Source organism: Lissotriton helveticus, chromosome 1_1 (genome assembly GCF_964261635.1).
Source record: "Lissotriton helveticus chromosome 1_1, aLisHel1.1, whole genome shotgun sequence".
Taxonomy (NCBI): Eukaryota; Metazoa; Chordata; class Amphibia; order Caudata; family Salamandridae; genus Lissotriton; species Lissotriton helveticus.
The window spans coordinates 1833754262-1833780141 of NC_136057.1; the positions used below are offsets into that span (position 1 = coordinate 1833754262).

Consider the following 25880-nt stretch of genomic DNA (forward strand, 5'->3'; position numbering starts at 1 on the left):
TACACCTTGTTTTATGAATTTGTCAATAACAGGTATGACACCTTCAATAGTTTCTGCTTTCATTTTATACTGAGGAATGTTTGGAAAATCTACTCCTTGTTTCACTGTAATTTTAACTGGATCTACATTTTTCATCAAACCCATATCATTTCCTGTCAAATCCCACATTTTAGCATTGACTGTCTCTTTTAATTCTTCTGGAAGATTATCTTTATGAAATGCAGGAAATAATTTACTTTCCTCTGCTTCAACCATTAACATTGTTAACTTATAAAGCCCATCATCTTCTTGTGTTTGAAGCTCAATACCATCCGGTGAACAATATATTTTGCAATTCATCTTACAGAGTATGTCCCTTCCTAACAAGTTTACAGGACTGCTGTTACAAACTACAAATCTATGTTTGTATTTAAATTGACCAATTTCAACTTCGACTGGTTCTGTTAAATCTGTTTTAATTTGTTGATTAGCTACGCCAACTACTTGGATAGTGTCCCCAGAGAGGCAGGTTTTCTATTTCCACTGATCTAACAGTAGAACGGGTAGCACCAGTGTCCACTAGAAAAGTGATTTCTACATCATTCACTTTACCATTAACAAATTGACCAGGCTGATCTACCTCAAGAGTGGCTCCAAGCACACACTCTTCCTCCTCTCTCAGGCACCGTCATAAGTAATCATCAGAATCACTCCCTCCATTTTCTTTCATCAAATATTGTTGAGAAACATTTGGCACATTCACTCTTTGCGGTCTGTTTACCTGTTCACCTCCGCAGAATCCTGTTTCGGTACTGTATCGCTGCACATTCACACAGTTTGGAAGTGGCGGTTGTGGAATCTGACTCTACTGATTCACTACCTGTCGCTGTAGCTGTTGCTGCAGATTTATCTCATTCTGCATCTTTGGATTTAATGATGCATTTTTAAAATTTCTGGGTGGATTTTTACATTCACGCTTCCAGTGTCCAATTTCACCACAATTAAAACATGGGAGTTTTTGCTTTAACTCTTCAATATTACCCATCAATCTTGGCTTATTAAAATTACCTTTAAATTTACCCTGATTCTGATTAACATTTTTGTTTTCCAAATTTGCAATTTGTTGTTCAGCCACTTTTACTTGTGCCCACACAGCTTTTTCTTTTAGCTTCTTTTGCTTGGCATCTATTTCATCACTACAGTATTTTGCTTTTCTCAAAATATCATCAACTGATAGTGATTGCCAACCAACAATTCCATTTCTAATCATTTTGCCAATTTCAGGTCTTAAACCATAAACAAACCTATATATGAAGTGGCTCATATCCTTTTCACTTAATTTTTCATAGCCACTGTATTGTTTAAATACCAGCAGAAATCTTTCATAAAATGAATGTACTGATTCTTTTGGCTCTTGATTTGTTCTGTCTATTTTAACCCAATCAACTTCTTTTGGGGCAATCTTGTTTTTCAACCACACAATTACTTTATCGTACAGATCCATAACATCTGATGATGGAGCACCTGTTATTATATCTCGAGCAGGTTCTTCTTTGGGCCAACTTACAGAAATGTTACATTCTGTCCAAAGATCCGATGGAACAACAATGTCAAAGAATCCATCAAGATCAATCCACAGAACCTTTGAAACCTTAATAAACCTGTCCACCTGTCGATACCATTCCACAGGTTTTTCTCTCAGCCGGGGGAAATCATTAGTGAACAATAAAATGTCCTGTCTTGTCCAAGGAACATGCACATACCCACCACCAGCTATTTCTCTCATTGGGAACTGATTTGCTACTTCACCTCTTTCTCGTCTTTCTTCCTCTCTTTTCTTTGTCCATTTAATTCTCCATTTACTTAAATCTCCTAATCTTTTTAGATACACATTCAATTCTTTTATATGATTTATTCTTCCCGTAGTATTCAGGTTCTCAATGTCTCTTTCAGTGAAATCCACTCTGTAACTTTTTCCCAAATTTTTCTGTCTACTCAAATCAACTTCTAATTCAACTGCTAGTTCTTCTAATTGATCATATTTCATGTTCGTTTTCCATTGAATACTTTGACAAATGAAAAATAATTCATCATCCTGATATAGCTTTAAATTGTCAGGTCCAATTGTGGCAATAATTAATTCCTCTAAATCTGCTTTTAATTTTGCCACATCAAGTAATTTAAATTCTGAAGTTTTCGGGGTTTGCGTTGAATCTATTTTATTAATGCTCTTTTCTGGAGAACCAGCATCAGATTCTGCACCAGTTGGTGTTCTACATGTTGGACTTTGATTAAAAGTTAAATCAGGCATCATTGTTTTCTCTCGGTGAATTTCAGAATAATCTGAGTAAGATTTTTCAGCCACTTTCTGGATTTCTGCATTTAATGGAACAGTTAAAGCTGAATGTCTAACTTCCCTTTGATCAAAAACTGGTTGAACAGGACCAATCGTTACTGGTACCGTTACTGCTTCCATACTTTTAGTTAACTGCTGTATTAATTCATCTTTTGATCGAATATATTCTGAAGTATTTGGTGTTTCCTCACATCTTTCTGTTCTTGTTACATTTCTTGGGAATTCATTTATCTGGACTGGAGTTTCAGGATAATTTCTATTTTCCCCAGATATACTGGAATTAGTTCTGGTTTCTACTCTTTCAGGAGTTTGTACATTATTCTGATTTAATCTGGGTGGTGTCTCATCAATAATTTCTCTAGGAGGAGCACTTGGAGAAGTTCCTGGAGGATCTCTTGGGGAAGAAAATGAACTGGTTGATAAGGTGACAGTTTATGTTTTGTAATATAAATCTCTTCTAAAACTGGCTCTTCTAATTCACTCTCTTCTACATTATTACTTTTCTTTTGAGCATTATTTTGACTAGTTGCCTCACTAAATCTAGTTGGATACTGACCATCACACATGTCAGCACGTCTCCATCAACGCATTCTATCCTCATGAGTTTCCCTGTTAATGTCTAATCTGGTACCTCTTGTTACACCTCTGTTTTCTCGTTCTAATTCAAACATCTCATCCTCCCATTCCGCTAAAGCCTCAAATTGAGTAGGTCTAGGCTTTGGTACAAGACTCATCATTTTTTCTCTTAAGTTTTTCAAAACCTTAATATTAAATGACCCATCTTCTGGCCATGCTAATACACCATCAGCTTTGGCATATTCCATCCAATTCTCTATCCAAAGGCAAGTATGATAACCATATTCACCTAACATATAAGCTGCGGGTGTTTTGTACTTATGAATTAATCTTCCACCTCGCGTTTCAATTTTCTTATCAGGTTTAAAAATATTTTTCAATTTCTGAAGCCATGTAAGCTTCTTTTCCTCTTTCATATAGTAATAACTCATGTTTATAAACAAATCCTTTTACTTCGGAATAGATCGTAAATGTTTCCTGGTTGTTCCGCAAACCCAACCAATCCGTGCGCGAAACTCACCAACAAGCTATTCAGGTTAAGCTACGTCACTACCTTGCTCAACCAATATAATTACTGCTATTCTGCAAGAGCCAATCAGCTGCAAGCTTGTCAAGTCACATGAACCAATCAGTGCACAGATACTGTGACGTATGCTAGTCAATCACAGCGTGACATACACTGCCGCTGCAGCTTCGGGCATAGAGAGAGTCTCTCCGTAACCTCACCCCTCCTTTACAAAATATTTTCACAGCGCCATTTTTTACAATTCTTTTCAATAGAATTCAGTTAGTAACCACAGAAAAACAAACCATTTGTCTGTTTCGCTAAAATAAAGTGATAGTTTTTTACAGTCATTCAAGTATTCTTTTGTGTGAAATAGACAACGCTATTTTCACAGAATATTCATTCGGTGATAAAGTAAGTAGCTTTACTTTACTCTACCCTTCTAGCTGGTAATAACAAACTCATTTCCCTCTGAATGCACTTAAAGTGACAATTAAAAGTTTGACTTGATCGTATATTACAAAATCATTTACGCACTTTCAAACGGGAAGTATCCCCCAACCATACATACATGAATCTTGGTAGGACTTTAACCAACCATAGAAATCCTCACTCACCAGTAAGAATAAACTACGCTACCCTACCCTTCACTCAAGCTAAGATAAATTCTATTACTCTTTTCACATTGAGTTTTAAAGCAGGACAGTTGTCCCTGTACTCGAAAGCTACAATTTCATACACAATCCTCACTATACATTCTACCTTGCACACCTAAAATCCCTAAACTTGTGCTGTACGACCACAACACTAGTGATATATGACAATACCACTATTTTGAAACAGAACAAATGCACTGTGTAACTTCACTTGTCACACTACTCTTGCCGGCACGACTAGAAATTTTCACACTGCTGGAAAAAACCTTTCGCCTACATATAACAACTGGACAGACTTAACATGTTTTAGTCAACATTCCTATGTAACTACCATGTAGCATGTCCGTTACCATAGTAACCGTAACTCTGCTACCAAGAATTTGATCCAGCGCTCCTAATGAAAAACTGTCTCACCAACACTACCTAACTCCACAATACTCACCATTAATCAAGAATCACTTTACCAAGGCCCATAAACTAACGAGACAATTTCTGAGCGACTGAATCATGTGACCTAATTAATCAGAAATTTTTACAAAACTATTTACACTTTTATATACAACTGCAGTTTATCATTTCTTACCATGGTTTTAAAACATTTATCATTTAATTAAGTCACTAAGGCAAATGGATCAACTGATGGTAACAAGATCATGAATAAACAAGACCAGCTTGTCGTTTCAAAATCTTATTTATTAATTATTTATTCAAAGAAAGAGCATTTTGATTAAATCTTTATTTATTAGCAATTTATTAGCAGCTTATTCGAGGAAAAGCATATTAGACTGGCAATTCAAAGCAAAATCAGTTAGTATGATCTAAGTAAAATAAACAGTTTCCATCCCCTAAGTTCTATTTTCCCTGTCTAAAACTCGCTCCACCTAAAAGGAAAAGTCATTAAAGTCTATTATCCTTACGTGCGCCAACAAGTCCTTCAGCACGTCACGCCCTTCAGGAATCGGAAAGCAAGAAGCGCCCTCCTGCCCATGGGGGCAATTTTTATACCTTTCTGTCTAGCTAATCTCACCAAAAAGTATATTTTTCTCCTGCCATCCAGTGTTCTTATTGGCTGACTGATGTCAGCTCATATGGCGTCATCACCTTTCTCGAAGCCTAGATCAGACTTTTCTTAGAGTCCATTGTCTCTTATTCTCAAGTCACGCAGCTTCCTCAAAACGAAACATTTTATAAGTCACAGGCCGTGACTTCCTTAGCTTGGCAATCTTTGCCAGTTCCCGTCCTTGATTTAGTTCTTCCAAGAGCACGTATAATACAATTTTCAATTGGCTTTGCAAATATTTTCAACGTGATAAAAGTTTCCATGTAGGGCTCTTGCTTTCTCTGGACAGGACTCGACAACACCATCTTTAAAACGCTAGGCCTTAAGCCTCTCCCTTGGAAACTAGTATTCAAACAAACACAAGACATTAATTAATTAAAGTATTGAAACCCATTCTGTTACCCACCCCTTTGCTAAATGTTAACCCATTAATTTATGTTACCTAGCTGTGCACATAAAGCAGCATTTATATTTACTTTCTTCTTTTAGGCCACAGGATCCTCCTCGAACTTATGCCACATAAAGACATAACATAAGCACACGAAATAAGCACATGCCATTAATTAAACAGCCGCATTTAATATTGACAAAGACAATAGACAAGGTTAGTTTATTATTTTTCACGTACTTGCAGTTGCAACATAAAGCATATATGTTAGTCCCTTATGTCGTGTATGCATTTTAAACTAAGTTGATTAGTACATTTCATTTCATGCTTATTAATACGGTTATAATATTATGAAAGTTTAACTTTGCAAGTCAGAACAAAATATCATTCTGAACCTCGCTCCATCACCTCCAACCCCCATTCCATCTTGAAAGATGCTAGCACCCGAACACCATCACAGAACACTCTTCACACAACACGAGACAGACACGAGACATGATATGCAATACCATGCGTCTGTCACGTACCAATAGCACATTACTCAACCCAACACACCTTCCCCCCTTATAAATTAAACAAACAAACAAAATACAACAAATATATATATATGTATATATATATATAGCTTGAATAGAAAATACATTTTACCAATTAACTAATTTATGACATATTTCTTCTCTGCAAAATATTTAATTCATAACATAGTCTTTGTACCTTGCAGGTAAGTGATGAGCTCTAACATCTCTTGTAGAAGAAACACCAGAAACATTAGGTGCTTGACATTCATCATTGTGTAATGTGATATTCAAAAATACATTGCTGTCACTTTCACACTCTGAAAATCTCTTTCCTTTAAATATATAGACCCTATTCAAATTCCATACACTGCCTCCTTCTACCCTGACAGCATGTTTGAAAACTTCCACAACTCTTTTCGGTTATGACCAACTCGGAGATCCTTTTAAAACTCCCTCCTTTTTTTATATAAACTAAATTTCCAATTGAAATTTCTTGTTTATTTATAGACCCTTGTTTCTTTTCCATTTTTTCAATTTTTTCTTTGTATGCATTTACTCTGCAACTAACTAAATTTTAATCAACATTAGAAAAATGGCTGCCTTCATTCAGATTCTTTTTCAACCACCATGAAGTAAGTTTAGTACTTGGTTGGCGTCCTCTTAAAAGCTCAAACGGGCTAACTAAAGTAACAGAATTAGGTGAAGTTCTATATGACAGCACCATGGATTTTAATGCATTACACCAATTCAAATCACCCCTTACAGAAAGTTGAATAGCTTCCTTTACCACCTGGTTAAATCGCTCGACTTGACCATTTGCCACTGGGTGGAAAACAGCAATTTTCTTACGCACAATACCACACTTCTGAAAAAAACATTCAATTTCTTTACTAATAAATTGTGGTCCATTATCGGTAACCACCTCTTCTGGAATCCCTTCTCTGCAAAATACATCATCTAAAAACTCTATTACATTGTTGGACGTGACATCTTTTACCATTTTAACTTCTGACCATTTTGAAAAATAGTTAATTAAAACAATTCCAAATTTCTCCTGAACAGATAGAACACCAAAAGGTCCAATAATGTCAAGACCAAGTTTTCGCCATGGACTAGATGGATATTCCACTGGACAGGGTTCAGAACGTAAAGCTACAGCAGATTTATCACTATTGGCGCACTTTGTACAAATACGTACAAAATGTTCCACACTTACATCAATTCCTGGCCACCAAAAGGATTCTCTTATGCGTTTCCTTGTAAAAGAAATGCCTAAATAGCCTTCTTGTGCAATTCCAATGATTATATTTCTCAATGAATGAGGAGGAATGAATTTATCTCCCCTCATAAGTAACCCATTCTTAACTGCTAACTCATCTTGTACTTTTAAGTAACTCATCATGTCGCCAGACACTTTTCTTTGCTCAGGCCAGCCTGGCAAAATATACTTTTTAACATTTGTTAATTCTCCATTTTCTCCATTTCTTGTAACCAAGATTTTTCACATAAATTCATTTGTTCACCACATATTAAGTTTACATCATGAGAGGTTAAAGCAACCTCGCATTCTTCATCCTCTATATGATCATGAATGGAAGAATGTAACCTAGACATACAACCTGCATGAGTATTCATTTTACCTTGTACATATTCAATTTGATATTGGAATGACTGCACTCCTGATGCTAATCTAGCGAGACATGCAGACATTGTTCGCCCTCCGCTTGGTGCCATCATGTAAATAAGAGGTTTATGATCTGTTTTTATGGTAAATTTTGTGCCCCACAAACACATGCTAAGTATTCTCTTTCGATAACTGAGTAATGTTTCTCAGCATCTCTTAATGCTCTTGACGCATACGCTATTATCCATTCTTTCCCATAATCTCTTTGCATGAGAACAACACCTAATCCTGTGTTGCTTGCATCAACCATAATGATATATCTTTTACCAGGTACAAAAGGTTTCAAGCATGGAGCATCCACTATAAACTTTTTAAAAATTTAAAATGCTTTTGTCATATCACAAGACCATAAAAATGTTGCATTTTTCTTTACAAGGCATCTAAAAGAATTGGGTATAAATTTTAGATAAAATTCAATTAGACCTAAAAAAGCTACTAATTGTTCCTTAGAAGAAGGTACAGGTGCGTTAAGAATGCTTTCTACATGTTTGTGCTTGGGTTTGATTCCCATCCCACTGATGGTGTGCCCTGAATACTCTACCTCCATTGCTCTGACGTAGGGTAAGTCCTTTAACAAATAATGCCGATATTACTCCCTTTAAGTTCTCATCGTGTTCCTCAACATTTTTCCCAAATACAAGTATATCGTCTTGAAAGGCGATGGCACCAGTTAAACCTTCAAGAGTCTCTTTCATCAGCCTTTGGAACACTGATACCGCACTTGCAAGGCCAAAAGGCATGAGTTTGTATCTAAAAAGACCTTCCGGTGTGATAAAAGCAGTAAGATTCTTTGATTCTTCATCCAAAACTACTTGATGGTACCCATTAGCCAAATCAATACACGAGAATACCTGTGCACCTGCTAACGTGGAAACTATCTCATGTAGATTTGGCAATGGATGAGCATCAACCAAAATTGCATTATTGAGACTGCGAAGGTCCACGCATAATCTAAGCTCGCCATTAGATTTAACTGAAATCACAATCTGAGAAACCCATGGTGATGATTCAATAGGTTGAATAATATTGTTTTCTTATAAGTCTTTAAGTAGGATTTTGAGTTTATCTCTGTAGGAGACAGGAACATTTCTCACTCTATTCTCCCAGTTTCCCACTTAAAACATCAGGAAACTTTAACTTTAATTGATGTAAAATACTGTTATGGTCGCTTTCTGCAGTATTAACAGAATCAATAGCGTAAACAGGAGGATCAGCCCTAGGATCAAGTCTAATTCCTAGTTGTTCTTGGTGTGGCCATCCCAAAAGAGATTGTCCTGATTTAGCTACATACATTTTCCCTAAAGTTGAGCGACCTGCAAACATTAAATTGCCCCAAAAGAAACCAACGAAGTCAATTTTGTGCCCTGAGTAACCACCAGGTGTAATACCAGGTTTAGATAATTCCTTTTCAGGCCAATTACTTTTGACTACATCAAGACCAATTATAGTATACCATGCACATGAGTCAACCAAAACCTTCAGTTTGAGATCATCAATAGTTATGTCACAGGATGGAAATCTACTAACACCCTCACTGCTACAAATATTAATGACAGTTTTGATATCATTTTCATACGAACATTCATAATCATCACAATCTTGAACATTTACTTTCTTATTAACAGTTTTGCAAAATTTGCTGAAATGACCTTTCCTGTTGCACTTAGAGCTTATTTTATCAATAGCTGGACACATTTTGAAATTTGCCAAATGACTTTGACTTCCACATCTGAAACAAGCCCATTGATTGTTCCTCTTTTCGTTTTTTGTATTTCTAAATTTCCAATCATTTTTAGTACGATTTTCATTCTTTTGTGTGGATTTTTTTTTTGTTTGTCTCCATCTGTTGGAACACTAAATACGTCTCCTTTATCATTTCCTCTTATTTCTTTTATAAATTTCTCGGAGTGTTGAATAGATCTTGCAATTTCTATAGCCACATTTAGAGACATGATATGCAATACCATGCTTTTGTCTGCCACTTACCAATAGCACATTACTCAACCCAACACACCTGTCTCATGACAGACAGCAGTATATAATCCTGTGCTCTGCTTATAAATCTGACCTACCGTCCTGGGTGTAGGACTATAAAATAGCAGGAACCTGGAATGACCGACATGGAAAAATAAGCGTCCCTTCTGGACAAACCTAAGTGTTTCCCGTCCGGCAAGAGAAGAGAGTGATTGACTTTCCAGATACCCCATGGCACCCCAAGAAGCTGCAAATCACCAGAGGTTATGGGGCAGGCAGAGGTGCTGGAATAACTGCAAAACTGCTGCCAACTCCCTCTGGAAGAAAGGCAGCCGCTTATACAGATCCCCACAGCCATCATGTAAGGTGCATGCTGTTAAACACCTGTATGACTGTTTGATTTGATAGGGTGTCACAGTTTTACACAGATGTTCAGCTGTAAGATTCAATTGGATTGGCATAAGGGTGCAGATCTGCTCATCCCGCATCATGTGTCTAGATGCTGACTTCTTCCAGCTATTTAAACGCAGTAAGCAAGAAAATAAAATAAAAACATTTGTGGTGCTGAGTCAGCTTAGGGAATTTGAAGGTCAACCATGGAACCTCGAAGCAGTGTGGGGCAAGGGTTGGGACCTCACTTGTAATATGACTGTTCTGTGGAGAGTGACACAGAGATAATGCAGCCCATGCTTCTGAGATGGGGACAGTGAAAGCATGGGGATCATTTCAATGGGGTGATGCACAGTGAAGATTGTTCAATCTCTGGAGGTTGGTCCTTCAGAATCCTGTCACTGTTGTGACTCAGGGGCTAACTAAGCTTATTTTTTCCCTCAATGCACTGCTTTCTTCTGTGATCCCAGGTTCTGTGACAGCCATTCCGTAACCATCAAGTTCCCTAAACTTTACTTTCGTTCCTCTCATTAGGCTTAACGCTAACAAAGGGGTGCCCATGATCTCAGCCGGAAGCTTCGGATTGTCCTGTGACTTCCTTACTAACCTCACCCGAGTCATGACCCCAGCCAGAAAACTGACGTCCTTCTTTCACGATCTCTGGAAGTTCAGCGACCACTCAGTAAAGCCCCACACGTGGGAGTCCATCTACATTTACAAGAAGCCCGACAACACGGAGGATTGCATGTGGTGAGAACCTCAGCCATGGTTTTAGAGCCAGTATGGCCTCCGCTTTTTAAGGGGAGAGGATAGAAAGGGAGGAAGTTTGCCAGGGGTGTTTGTGTTGGAAGAAATCAGTCTGAGTTTGCTTGTACTCCTGTCTAGAGGGAATCTGGCATGGCAGTTCCAGCTGGACTGTTTCTGTTGGAGCAGGCCCAACAGTGATTGATAGATTTTGTCTGGAGTGACATAGTGAGCATATAAAACAATGGACTAGAATGTGGCCCTGAGTAATTACCAGTGGCGAAGTCAGGCATTCCACGCATCACCTTTCTGTTTTCCTCAAGAGATGTAATACTTAAGGCTCATTGGCTTTCCTCAGATTAACCTATCTTGCTATAGAAAATATGAACTGGCGGTATCCATACTACTTGAAGGTATTTGTGTGACTGTGACGCTCTAATCTGTGCCTTTAAGGGCCCCATACTGATAGGCTTCATTTAATCTGCATCCCCTGCCTCTTGACACATACAGGCATATTTACAAGGGGCTATTGTCACCAGAACGTCATTTTAGTGACGTTCTGGTGGCGATACGCCCTTATCCATATTCACAAAGTGGTGTTAAGCCACTTTTCATGGCTTAGCGACTCCTTGTAAATAAGGCCCCTTTACACGCATCACTTATCATGAAAGGGGCATGCAATGGGTTCCACCGCAACACCCATTGCTTTTGATGCTGCTCCAGATTTACAAGGAGGTGTAAACCAGAGGCAGCACCAAAAACTAATGCCACTCAACAACAGGTGTTAGAATGGCAAAATGATGAGACCAACTTTTATTTCTCCTCGTTTTTGCTTTTTCTATGTATGCTGCATTCTGTGACACACATAGAAAGATCAAAATACCATTAATGGCTGTTTATCTACACATAAACAATAATTAAATAATGACTATTTACTACTTCTATGTGTGCTGAAGAATGCAACACACATAGAAGTAATAAAGGGAGACCTTCCTGCACATAGACAATCATTCCCTGCAACGCAGGCACCCTTGCATTATGGTGCAAGGTGCATGCTTTGGGGCTAGGCAGCTAAATTTTGCGCCAGCTCTAGGGAAAACACAGAGGTGCGCCATATTCTTTTGAATATGGCGCATCCCTGAGTTTTGAAAATGTCAGAGCATGGCACTGCAATATTTGGCACAGCTCTGCGCTCCGATATTTTCTCATAAATATGCCCCCTAGTTCTCTAACCTATGTACTCTTGCATCTTGATCTACCTACTTGACCTTATATTTTCTCCTAAATATGCCCCCTAGTTCTCTAACCTATGTCCTGTTGCATCTTGACCTACATCACCTTAGTCATTCAGCCTAAAGCCCACAGCCCTTTGTAGCAAAGCACATAGGGCCAGATTAACAAAGAGTTTTAGCAGTTGTTAAACATTCAGATTCATATCAGTGATCATGAAAATGCTTTTTCCTATGTACTAATTCCATTTTATGAGTCACAAAGGTGATTACTAAAATAGGAATCTGAATGGATATTGAAGGGGCATTTCGCTGCCGTTCTATCCAAATACCAACTCGGTATCTTATCTGTTAATGTTTTATGAGTTTCAAAACATTGAACATTTACCGACACCTCAAAGGAGGTGTTAATGCACTCGCAAAAGGGAAGGGGTTCCAAGGCACCCCTTTGTGCATTAAAAACAAGTTTCTTTAGGTGCTGGCAGTGGTGCACAGGACCTCTGCAAACTTTTAAAGTCTTCACACAAAAAAACACTTTCTTTTCAAATGTAGTCCCATTTCCTTCAAAGAAAATGGGCTGCAGTAATAACAAAAAAAAGTTTGATTTATTTAAAACCAATCACAGACATGGTGGTCTTTTAGCCCCAACAGGCCATCATCCCTGTGATGGCCTGCAATTGTAGGGAGTCACTTTTCGTGACCTATTCCTGAGGTAGGTCAGATTGCGAACCACTACAATAAAGTGTTTAGGAACTGACTCCTTAATACATAGGTCGGTTCTTAAAAATATTTACTGGTCACAAAAACACAAGTGACAATTAATGACCTGTATTTTGTGACCAGATATTCCTACATAGTTCTCTAAACTGATATCCTCTGCTGTCTGATGCAAGGTCATCAGCCTTAAAATCCTTAAACATACAGGCCCTGTCCCTAGACCCACAATTGCTCAGACCTTTCACTGGCCCGTTGCCCACTAATAAAAAGTTTCTCACTCTTCTAGCTTTAGAGTGGCTGCCTCCGACCCACGCAGCCATACAGTTGTTTAATCTTAAATCACTGGCTCAGCCCCAAAGCTCCACAGCCATCCTACTAAATTTGCGGACGCCATATGCTCTGTCCCACAGCCGCTATGTCTTCTATTCCGTGGCTCACTGCTTACTACAGTCATCTAAACTGCACCCTACTGTACCCTTACTGCAACCTGAATCACAGCCCCATTATCCCCAGCAACCTTTGACCTGCATATGGTGACCCCGTTACCCAAAAGTCTTTTGACCTCTAGCCTATGGTTGCTGTCCCTGCCCCATAGCTACACAGTCATTTAACCTGCTCCACTGTTATTCACAAGATCCAATTCACAAACCCACAGTCACCTAAACAGCAGCTTCACCCAATGTCCACTTTGTTCTTCTAAACTGAGGTCCTCGGCTTCCTGGTGTGCAGTAAGAGTTTTCGTATGTGCAGCTGCTGCTCCTTGGGTAGCAGATTGTCCAGACACTCTGGTTAAAGGCACTAAAGATCACCTTTAGGTAGAAGCAGGACAAGCCAATATAAGCACACTTGGCTCCTGTTGTACACTCTAAAATTCTCTTTAATTATTCTCCCCTGAGGCAGAAGCCGGGGGTTCTCTGCTCTTTCCTGTTGAATTACCTAAAAACCCATTGATCGCTCGTTATTGAATTAAAAATAACGCTTTTAAAAATTGTAAATATTTTAGCCTGCAATTTTTAATTATCATTCCTCACCTCGGCGCGAGACTTGCGTCGCTCCGAGGCTGTTCATTGACCTACCCTGCCACAGCGCTGCTGTTACTAGGCGCTGGCAACTAACTCACTCGATCCACCTTGCCGCCATCTTGTGAAGGGTAAGGCTGGCGCTCTAGTTGTTCCTCCCTCCCGCCCTCCCAGGATACTTAAGGGTGTGACTAGAGTTCCGCGTTGTATTGCATACTTCTCCCCTGAGGCGGAAGCCGGGGGTTCTCTGCTCTTTCCTGTTGAATTACCTAAAAACCCATTGATCGCTCGTTATTGAATTAAAAATAACACTTTTAAAAATTGTAAATATTTTAGCCTGCAATTTTTAATTATCATTCCTCACCTCGGCGCGGGACTTGCGTCGCTCCGAGGCTGTTCATTGACCTACCCTGCCACAGCGCTGCTGTTACTAGGCGCTGGCAACTAACTCACTCGATCCACCTTGCCGCCATCTTGTGAAGGGTAAGGCTGGCGCTCTAGTTGTTCCTCCCTCCCGCCCTCCCAGGATACTTAAGGGTGTGACTAGAGTTCCGCGTTGTATTGCATACTTCTCCCCTGAGGCGGAAGCCGGGGGTTCTCTGCTCTTTCCTGTTGAATTACCTAAAAACCCATTGATCGCTCGTTATTGAATTAAAAATAACGCTTTTAAAAATTGTAAATATTTTAGCCTGCAATTTTTAATTATCATTCCTCACCTCGGCGCGAGACTTGCGTCGCTCCGAGGCTGTTCATTGACCTACCCTGCCACAGCGCTGCTGTTACTAGGCGCTGGCAACTAACTCACTCGATCCACCTTGCCGCCATCTTGTGAAGGGTAAGGCTGGCGCTCTAGTTGTTCCTCCCTCCCGCCCTCCCAGGATACTTAAGGGTGTGACTAGAGTTCCGCGTTGTATTGCATACTTCTCCCCTGAGGCGGAGGCCGGGGGTTCTCTGCTCTTTCCTGTTGAATTACCTAAAAACCCATTGATCGCTCGTTATTGAATTAAAAATAACGCTTTTAAAAATTGTAAATATTTTAGCCTGCAATTTTTAATTATCATTCCTCACCTCGGCGCGAGACTTGCGTCGCTCCGAGGCTGTTCATTGACCTACCCTGCCACAGCGCTGCTGTTACTAGGCGCTGGCAACTAACTCACTCGATCCACCTTGCCGCCATCTTGTGAAGGGTAAGGCTGGCGCTCTAGTTGTTCCTCCCTCCCGCCCTCCCAGGATACTTAAGGGTGTGACTAGAGTTCCGCATTGTATTGCATACTTCTCCCCTGAGGCGGAAGCCGGGGGTTCTCTGCTCTTTCCTGTTGAATTACCTAAAAACCCAGTGATCGCTCGTTATTGAATTAAAAATAACACTTTTAAAAATTGTAAATATTTTAGCCTGCAATTTTTAATTATCATTCCTCACCTCGGCGCGGGACTTGCGTCGCTCCGAGGCTGTTCATTGACCTACCCTGCCACAGCGCTGCTGTTACTAGGCGCTGGCAACTAACTCACTCGATCCACCTTGCCGCCATCTTGTGAAGGGTAAGGCTGGCGCTCTAGTTGTTCCTCCCTCCCGCCCTCCCAGGATACCTAAGGGTGTGACTAGAGTTCCGCGTTGTATTGCATACTTCTCCCCTGAGGCGGAAGCCGGGGGTTCTCTGCTCTTTCCTGTTGAATTACCTAAAAACCCATTGATCGCTCGTTATTGAATTAAAAATAACGCTTTTAAAAATTGTAAATATTTTAGCCTGCAATTTTTAATTATCATTCCTCACCTCGGCGCGAGACTTGCGTCGCTCCGAGGCTGTTCATTGACCTACCCTGCCACAGCGCTGCTGTTACTAGGCACTGGCAACTAACTCACTCGATCCACCTTGCCGCCATCTTGTGAAGGGTAAGGCTGGCGCTCTAGTTGTTCCTCCCTCCCACCCTCCTCCAACCTCCTTCAAACATGAATAAAAATGGTAGACCATCCCGTCCGCGCAGCGGGCGCGCCGGCGGCGCGCCAAAGGCAAGCCCGTCTGCGGCCGTCCCTGCCCTGCAGCGCCCAGGGACCAGGCCCCCTGCTCAATCTATTGAGGATCTGCCCACTTTGATAAGGTATGCTCCTGACCTACTAAAAAAACATATGCCATTTAGAGGCTTCCTGTCGCCATTCCATACATCCTAATTCATCTGTGAAAAAGTGCCCCCACTGTCAATACGCACTACGGCCCACACTGGAGCAGTTCGAGACTGTCGAACCCCCTTTTAAAATGTTTCTTCTAAACTGTCGCTCTCTGACCAAACACGCGGTGGAAATGTCTATCCTCCTCGAGGATATTAACCCTGACGCAGTATTCTTAACGGAAACCTGGTTAAGGGAAGAAGCTGACCCAGACATTGCCGCCATATTACAGAAGGGATACGGATTACACAGGGTCGACAGGGTAGAGGGCAGAGGAGGAGGATTAGGCATACTTTTTAAGGATTGTTACCAATGCAGAACTAGCTCTGCGACAATTCCTAATTGCGAAAGTATGAACTTTGCACTTGACCTATCCCTTACCTTAACCTTTTCTGGCCTACTTATCTACCGCCCCCCAGGCCAAATGGGAGATTTTATGAACCTCCTTCCCTCTAAGGTCGCTGAATCAGCCGTCTCTCTGCCTCATTTTACGGTCCTAGGTGACATAAATATTCATTTAGACGATCCTATGGATCCGCAAGCTACCATCTTTTCAAACAATCTTGCAGCCCTACAAATTGTTCAGAAGGGTTTTGAACCTACGCACAACAAAGGTCACCTGCTAGATGCAGTCCTAAGCAATGATCACAGACTTAAGACTGGGAACCCAGTCCCCCTCCCATGGACCGATCATTTTAGGTCCCACTACTCTGGCACATTCCTAGCCCCCCCTTTGCGCCCCCTCGAGCCATATTAAGAGGGAGGGACTGAGCGAAACTATCCACAGACCAGTGGGCAGATTCCCTTTCCACTACCCCTCGGCAGATTGGGGTTGACGTAGACACACTTTACATCCATTATGTCAATTGGCTACAGACCACCTTAGACACAATCGTGCCTCAGAAACCCCTTAAAGCGAAAACCAAGTCCAAAAAATCACCTTGGTTTACCCCCGAGCTAAAACAAAACTGCCGGAAGTTAGAGAGAACTTGGAGACGCACTCTCAAGGCACAGGACAGAAGCAGCCACCGAGAGGCAATCAAAAAATATAAAGCTGAAATTACACTGACACAGGCTTTATTTTACGAGGAAAAAATTACAACGTCTGCCAATTCCCCGAGGGAACTTTTCCGGATAGCAAAATCCCTGATCAGCACCCCCCCCCAATTTTGCAGGACCCCCGTGAAGCCCAGACTCGCTGCGACAGACAGGCAGAGTACTTCTATCAAAAAATCCAAGCCATTTCCTCATCATTCGACCCGGTCAGCCAACACCCAGCGGGAACAGATACCCTTCCCCCAACCACGGTCTGCCAGCTAGCTGAATTCCCACTGCTTGAAGAAAACTCGCTAAATACTCTTATGTTGAAAGTTACATCAGGCTCCCCTTCAGACCCTGCTCCCCCACGCCATCTCCTGAAAGTCGCGGATACCATTAGACCAGCGATTTTAAATATTGTAAATATGTCAATCACTACAGGGAGAGTACCAGAAACCTGGAAATGTGCACAAGTTAGGGCTTTGTTAAAAAAAAAAACCTTGACCCAGAAAAAATGACCAATTACCGCCCCATCTCACTTCTTCCTTGGGTAGGTAAGCTGCTTGAGAAACATATCAACACCAGCCTTATGCTCTATCTGGAAGCCAACCATCTGCTCCATGATTCTCAAGCTGGCTTTTGCCCACAATTGGGGACAGAGGCGGCATTATTGACTGCCACATAACTAGCCCGCAAGCACATGGATCAAGGCGGCACCACAGCAATCATGCTGTTGGACCTAAGTGCCGCCTTTGATACCGTGAACAGTAACATCCTTATCTCCCGATTAAAACAGCTTGGAGTGACGGGAAGCGCCATCTCGTGGCTACAGTCTTTTTTGGAAAATCGAACTTTCCAGGTGGTGGAGGGTGACATTCATTCCAAAACTTGGCCTCTCAATCAAGGTGTGCCTCAGGGCTCCTCCCTGAGCCCCACACTTTTTAACATTTACATGCAACCATTAGCGGAGGTCGTTCACCCTTTTGGTTTTGAAATCGTGACCTACGCTGACGACACCCAGCTTGTGGTGGCCCTCAATCAGCCAGGACACACCCCTTCTAACCTGAACAGCTGCCTAGTAGCAGTCACAAAATGGATGGCCTCTTCCCATTTAAAACTTAACGGGGACAAAACTGAACTGATGTTCCTGGGGAACACAGTCGGCCCTAGACCAACTCTACAATGGCCACCCTGTATGGGCTCCCCCCCCAGAGCCAAAAAAGAAAATCAAAAGCTTGGGCATGTGGCTGGATGATACCCTTAGCTTTAACCAGCAAGCCACAATACTCTCCGCCACCTGCTTCGGGCTGATGCGAATGTTGCGGAAAATCCTACCACTTCTCCCTTTCCAGGCCCGCAGGATAATGGTCCAGGCCATCATCCTGTCCCGTCTCGACTATGGGAATGCTTTATATCTGGGTGCACCGACCAGCACACTTAAAAATCTGCAAGTCACTCAGAACGCAGCAGCACGTCTACTGCTAGGCCTGTCCCTCATTCTGGCACCGCTGCCCTGAGAAATCTACACTGGCTGCCCATCCAAGCCAGAGTAAAATTCAAGGCTATGTGCATAATGCATAAGGCCAAGTGGAAAAACGCCCCCGCAATGATCTGTTCCTTAGCCACCCCTTACCATCCCCAAAGATCACTGCGTTCCAGCACGGCCTATCTGGCAACAACACGCAAGATCAAACGGGCCAGGTGGGGCGGACGCTCTTTCTCCCTGAATGCTGCCACGACTTGGAACTCTCTACCATCCACGCTCCGTAGTGAGCCTAATCTTCTAAAATTCCGCAAAACTCTTAAACCTTTCCTTTTTTCTAAGTAAATCAGTAGACTTCCAGAGATATGCATTACAGCGCTACAAGGCCTTCGGGTAGTAATGCGCTCTACAAAACCCACTTTCATTTCATTTCATTTAACATCATCTCAGTTCCCCTAACCCTCTGAAAAAAATCAAGCTACAATACTTTGTTGTAATGCCCTCCTTGATCATTTCCCCAACTTCAATTTCCAGTTGTTTTATCATTAACCTTTACAGGCTTTACCACTGGCATATCGTGCGAGAGGTGTGGCGCAGTGGCCAGGACTGCTGACTCCGGAGCACAGGGCTTACGGTTCGATCGCCGGCGGCAGCTCAGCCCAGCAGCATGTGACTCTGGGCAATAGCTTACTTAATCTCCCCGATGGCCCCATATGCGTTGAGACCCTTAGGGGTGATTAGTTTGCGCTTTACAAATATCAGAGTATTATTTAATCCTAAATATTGTGCTACAGAAATATAGCAACAATATTAAGAACAAAAATATTATAAAGATAAATATGTATGAGTAACTTCAAACTTACTATACTTAATTCAACATATACGCACTATGACAACATATATGTTCAGGCTGCATAGATGCGGAGTTAGAATAGTAAATCTATATTTATATTTGGATACCTTCACAATATGTTAAACTTTTTTTTATTGTTTTAAAACAGAAGTAAATAAAAACAATATATTTTTTTAATTTTCTTTATTGCATTTTTCTGACATACTTTGTATATGTAAACAGTTACATCTCATGGACCACCCCGAACAATAAGCAACACATTCTGAAGTGAGTATTAAACCATCAAAAACCATCAATCAGCAAGAACATTTATCATTATTAATCAATATAACTTGTAAATAATCCCACCCCGCCCAAACCCCACCACCGGGTCCACCCATCTCGTGGTCCAGCAAACATCCCGTCAATTTGGGGGTTCCTCCCGACTCTCCCCTTGTAAGGGGGACTCCGTTCCCTCGTGATTATCTCCAGTGGCCACCGTCTGTGTAGAACTAGGGGAACTTCCCCCTATCTCTTGGACCATTAACCCCCATGCCTGCAACACCTCCGGGAGTTTGGCATCCCTCCTAGTACTACTTATGTCCCCCTCCTCCGCCAATGCCCATTCCTTCAGTTCCACTTTCCAGCTTGCTATTAGTGGCCCCTGTTGTGTCAGCCAATGGATTGCTATTCGCCGTCTAGCCGTCACCAGTCCCAATACCAGGAACTTCCTACTGGTTTTGCGTTTAGGGTCTCGGGGAATCATTCCAAGGATACAAGTGCACACCTCCAAGCCAACCCTCCACCCTGTTATCCTATGCAGGTCCTCCAGGATTGCTATCCAAAATCCCTGGATCGTCGGACATGACCAAACCATGTGTGCGAAATCTGCCCGGTCATAGTGGCATCTGGGGCAACTCGGGTCTCTCAAACTGTCAATGGTGTGTAGGCGTTTGGGTGACAGGTATGTCATGTGAACCATATTGTTTTGTATCTGTTTAAATTTATTGGAGACCGCCTCCTTGGGCAATCCCTCATGTATCTTCTCCCACTCCCACGGCGTACTCTCCTGCGGGCTCACCTCTTGCCATCTACCTTCCACCTTGAGAGGTGTACCTGTCCTGCCCTCCCTTAAAGCCTTATACAAGTGTGTGACAAGTTTCCACCCTCCCACCATGGTAAACATTGTGACCAGGATGTGTGTGTGCTCCGGGTCATCCGGGAATGTAGGCCATAGCTGTGTGCCGTTGCCGCTATTTTGGCATATTGCAGGAATTGCCCTTGTGCTAACTCAAAGGAGTCCATTGCTTCCTGGTACGTAATGAACCGCTGTTCTGGGTAGAGATGCGATAGCATAAGTCAGCCGTCCGCCTTCCATTTGTCAGTAGACATGACGCGCTCTATGTGCACAAAAGGCAGCATCAGCCAAAAGTCCGCCTCTGGGGCTAATGGTCTCACCTTGATAACTCGCTTAACCACCCTGGCCCAGATGGTTGCCAACAATCCGCCTAGTGAGGGGCATTGCTTCTGGTTTCTACCCGAGTACCATAAAAGTGCGCCCAGCTGTCGGTCCCCATAAGTGTTGGCTAGAAGCGAACGTTCCCATGAGAGGTCCGTGTCAAGCCAAGCCACTGCGTTCTGTAATTGAGACGCAACAAAATAAAGTTCCAGATCAGGGATTTCTAAGCCCCCTCTACCCCAGGTGCGTTTCATGACCTCCAGGCTCACCCAACAGCATTTGCCATTCCAAAGTAATTGCAGGAGCAGCGAATCAAGCTCCTTGAAAACCGGGTGCGAGAGTTCAAAGAAGGAGCCTTTCATTGTGTAAAGGCATCGGGGTAATACCACCATTTTAATAAGGGCAATCTTCCCCTTCAGTGAGCAAGGAAGCGTATACCAGAAATCAATGCTGCCTCAGAGACCTCTGAGGATCCTCCCCATATGATGCTGGTAAAAAACTTCCCTGTCCCTACTTATACAGATCCCGAGATAACGCAACACATCGGGAACCCAGGGGATCCCCACCTCGGGGAGTTGGACTCCATCCCGGTCAGCCTCTGACCCCACCAGGTACAGTTGGGATTTGGCCCTGTTGACACACAGTCCAGAAACCTGGGCAAATCGGCAAATCGGCCATCAATATCAGAAGTGAATGGGCTGGCTCCCGCAGGTACACCAGCGCGTCGTTCGCATACAGTGATATAATATGTTCCATGGCTTCAACTCGAATACCCCACCCCTGGAGGACCCCACTAAGATGGCATGCCAATGGCTCCATCGCCAGGGCAAACAGCAAGGGGGAAAGTGGACACCCCTGCCACGTCCCCCTTGCTGTTGAAATGGCAACCGAGACATAACGTCCCGTACGGGCCCTCGACATCAGCCGAGTATAAAGGAGTTTCACCCAATTCACAAACCCCTCACCGATCCCCATTTTCAGCAGCACTTGCCACAGTTATTCCCACCTGAGCGAATCCAGGAATACCAGTGTATTCTGCTCAGCTCCATCCTCTAGGGATTGCATGACGTGGGCCAGGTGACGGATATTCCGCAGCGTATTCCTACCTGTACTAAAACCAGACTGGTCGTCATGCAAGAGACGTCTAAGATACGGAAGCAGTCTGTTCGCCAAAACCTGATTTATGATCTTCAGATCGACATTGATCATGGAGATCGGCCTATAGGAGGCTGGGAGCAGGGGATCTTTCCCCGGCTTGGGGATCATCACAATCAGCGCTTCACGCATGGAGGCAGGTAGTATACCCGTCTCCCCAGCTTCCAGGATGATATCCAGGAGCCTAGGAACCAGGGCTCCCCCGAATTCTTTATAGAGCTCCACCGCCAGGCCTTCTGCGCCAGGGGACCTAGCCGTCTTCAAATGCGCGATCGCCGCTCTCACCTCCTCTCCCCGAAATGGCGCCCCCAGGGACTCCTGACTATCCGGGTCAAGGCAAGGCAGGTCCACCTCGGCAAGGTGAGCCTCCAGAGCCTGTGGGGCAGCAGTGGGCTCGGAATATATTTTTTGGAGGTGTGTGGCAAAGACCATGTTTGTCTCCTGCTGGGTATAGACCACCCGACCCTGTGCGGACCTAAGGGCTAGTATTGGGGTGGGCTGAGTCTCATCCCTGATCAGGCGCACCAGTAGGCGTCCTGTTTTGTCTCCCTCAGTGTACCAGGGACGCCTGCTTGTGGACCTGTTATATTTGCTGCCTGTCACTGGATGTTATTGTGACAGACAATCAACCATTGGTAGATGTATGTTTAAATGGGTGATACCAACAATCTCATATCTTTAAAAGGGTAACTGATTTGCAGTGCAAGAGTATAAAGTGAAGGTGTGAGGTATATAAAATTGGATAGAAGTGAGTAGAAATTGAAATTTTTAATAGTGTCTCTCAATTCTTCCAACATTAAAAACAATATGAGAAACCAACAGATTTAACAAAATATCTGTTTGCAGGAGGGGTCGACATGTTTCAGCATTTATGGCAAATAAACTACGCTACTGCTTTCTTCAGGACCGGTGTGTTTTTTTTGCTACTGCAATAATTAAAAATAAAAATTCATATCACCTGTGAAATTCAGGTCATACTCAATATCCTCCAAAACACTAGTAGGCAGGAGAATAATGCATCACTCCACCTGGCTGCAGTTCAGGTGAGTGGAGCACCGCTCTGGCCGTCGGTGCACCGATGCGTCCCTCTGAGCAATCTGGGGGGGCCCCGCCAGGCCCAACAAATCCATCCATTCCACGGCCTCTTGCGGGGTATTGAAAAAGTGGACCCTGTCATTGTATTGTACTCGGAGCCGAGCCCGGAAAATCAGGCTGTATTTTAAGATCGCAGTCTCTGCTTGACCCTTAGAAAATCGTTCGGTAGGTCCTGCACTTTTTGGGTGTAATCCGGGTAAATATGGATCTCATGGTTTTCGAACCTGGGGAACCATTCTTGCGGATTAACTGCAGGATCGTGTCCTGGTCCCTAAAATTAAACAAGCGTGCGATCAGAGTCCTAGGCGGCACCCCTGGTTTCGGGGGGGACCAAGGGAGCGGTGGGCCCGTTCCACCGCGAACATCTTGGAGAGTCGAAGACCCGGGAGGGCGGCACCGATCAGTTCCTCCAAAAATAAGACCGCCGCCGGACCCTCTGCCTTCTCCGGAAAAGAAGTGGAGGTTGTTCTTTCTTGAGCGCCCTTCAGCATCCTCTGCCCCATCCTCAAGGCAAGAGGTATTTTCTTGAAGTGCGGACACCGTCGCTTGGAAATGCTGGTCCTCCGTCTGCAGGGAGGTCAGGTCTCCCTCCGTGGTAGTGACACGGTCTGCCACCTTCTGTAGGTCCAGGCGCAGGTGATTTATGTCCATAACTGTGCCATCCATTTTTTATTCCAGTGCCGCTCACGAGTCTCTAATGGCCTCTAGGATGTCAGCCTTATCTTGGGCCACTGATCCCTGCGGCAGTCCCTGCTCTGGATTCGGCCTGATGTGCTCCAACGATGGCGGCCCTGGTACCGTGTACTGCATAATTTTGTTCATTTGTGCTCCACTAATGAGTCTGTCTCTCCCCATCTCCAGTATGGTCCTGCCAAAAGTCACCACACCGCTACCCCTGACACTGAACTCTGTCGTAGGCCAGGTCAGGCCTGGGAGGTATATGCGTGGGCAGCTCACCACTCTCAGCCCGCCGGTCAGTCTGGCGTTCCCCGGAGAAGAAGTCCACTGGGCACTCCACCCCAGGCCCCACGGCCACCCAGGTCGCCGCGGGAGTCGCCGTCTAGCAGGGGTCCAGCTGTGGCCCTCGTGTCTCCTTATCGTGCACTTATGGTGGTCCCCGCATCAGTCACCAAGGCGGCATCCGCCAGCACAGGCCGTCTCAGGAGCACAGGAATTAGCCTCCCTCAGCAGCTCCTCCACACACAGAGACCCACGCCCCTGCAATCAGCAGTCTGGCCACATGCAACTTACGGGGTCGCCTACCGTCCTCCCCAAGCGGGTGCACTGCCAGAACCGGCCGGGGTCGGCCCCCTCAGGTCCCGTGTCCACAAGCCGCGTGCCTTCGGTCGCTGTCAGCAGCACCAGTCCCACAAGGTGTTCGGGCACACTCCCCCAGCATATCGATCCCTATGGACCCCTCGCTCCGCCGGCCCCTCCACACCAGTTTCGTCATCCGGGTAACCTTGAGGCGCAAGGCCCTTGCCTCCTCCCAAAGGGGTCCCTCGTGAAGGATCAGTAGATATTGTGATCCGGTCCGTGGATCAAGCCACTACAGGCACTGACGCCGTCGGGAGGAGCTCCGTCAACATCGGCCCACCACGGCCCTCTGAAGCCCCGGGGGTCGCGTACGATCTGCCCCCGAGCACCTCCCTAGGCAGCAACTAGCAGGCGTCTGTGGGGCCTCACCTCCAGCTCCATGATCCCCAGGGGCTCTCCGCAGTATAGCAGAATCGTCGGGCCGCCGGCAGCCTCTCTGCACTGGTCTGCGCGGCGGGGGCCAACCTAGCACAGGCGGCCAGCAGCAGGCAATCAGGCCGACTTCAGCCGCGCCGACATTTGGTCGAGAGTGCGGTCGCCTTCACCCCAGGGAAGAAGACTGGTTTCTAGGTCCGCCGAAAACCGATCTATATACGATTCAGCAACACGGGACCAGGGGAGGTTTCAACCCCCTCTCGTGCGGGGATGGACACTAATCCACCAGGATATGGGAAGGATTTCAGCTCACGGGGGCAGGAGATGCTCTAACTCACGTCTAGCTCGCCATGCCAAAAACAATATGGTTGAAATAAATAGGGTACAGAAGAATACCCATAAGGTACAGAATATGCAAGGTTTATGGTGTAGAAAATGTTTACTTCTCAGAAAAAGAAATATTGTAGCACAGTATCGTCCCACGGCGAGATCAACAAAGCAAACACCAATAAGGAAAGGGGAATGGGACACAATGTTTTTATTGATAATATTCTTGCTACAATACTTTTGTAGCACAATCTCTTTTGTGGTTAACAGGCGTTCATAGGAACTCCAATGTACCACACATGTAACGTCTCCTTGGCCCTTCGTGCTGCTTTGCGTTACTTTTAGGCAATTTTTCAGAGAAAAGTAAATAACAGAAAAAAACATTTTGTGCTGGTCTGCATCACATTTGTGACACAAACACAGCGCAAAATGTTTGAACATCCAGCCCACTGTGTAGTAGTGAGAGGTGGAAATCTTTGCATGAGGAAAAGATTACTCTCACTGAGCATGTACGAGACAGGTTGAATAATGATGACCTGATGGCTGAGAGGTTGTCATGTCATTGCATTGGTCTCCACTCTGCTTCCTATTCAAATACTACCACAGGAGGGTGCAGTCATCATATTGTTGATTACCCCCAAAATTGCATCACTGTCCACCATGAACGTCACTTTTCGTTGGTCACTTCCTCACCAGAGAAGACTCATTTCAAAGGCTGCTGGGAAAAATTCTAAGAAAGCAATGCTATGTTTCCACTCATTCCAGGAGTCTAGTGAGTGTTCTGTGCACACTTGTCATTTAAAGTGTTCGCTGAAACCTTTTGCCCCCAACACACCTGAG

General features: G+C 43.9%; 1 protein-coding gene across 1 annotated transcript in view; it reads left to right on the forward strand.

Annotated features, from left to right (window-relative positions):
• LOC144753527 (guanylyl cyclase C-like) overlaps window positions 1-25880 on the forward strand; it is a 632982-nt gene that overhangs the window by 91644 nt on the left and 515458 nt on the right. Inside the window, exon 4 of the mRNA XM_078641183.1 lies at window positions 10621-10836. Within this exon, the coding sequence (XP_078497309.1) occupies window positions 10621-10836 (216 nt within the window). The remainder of the gene's footprint in view (window positions 1-10620; window positions 10837-25880) is intronic.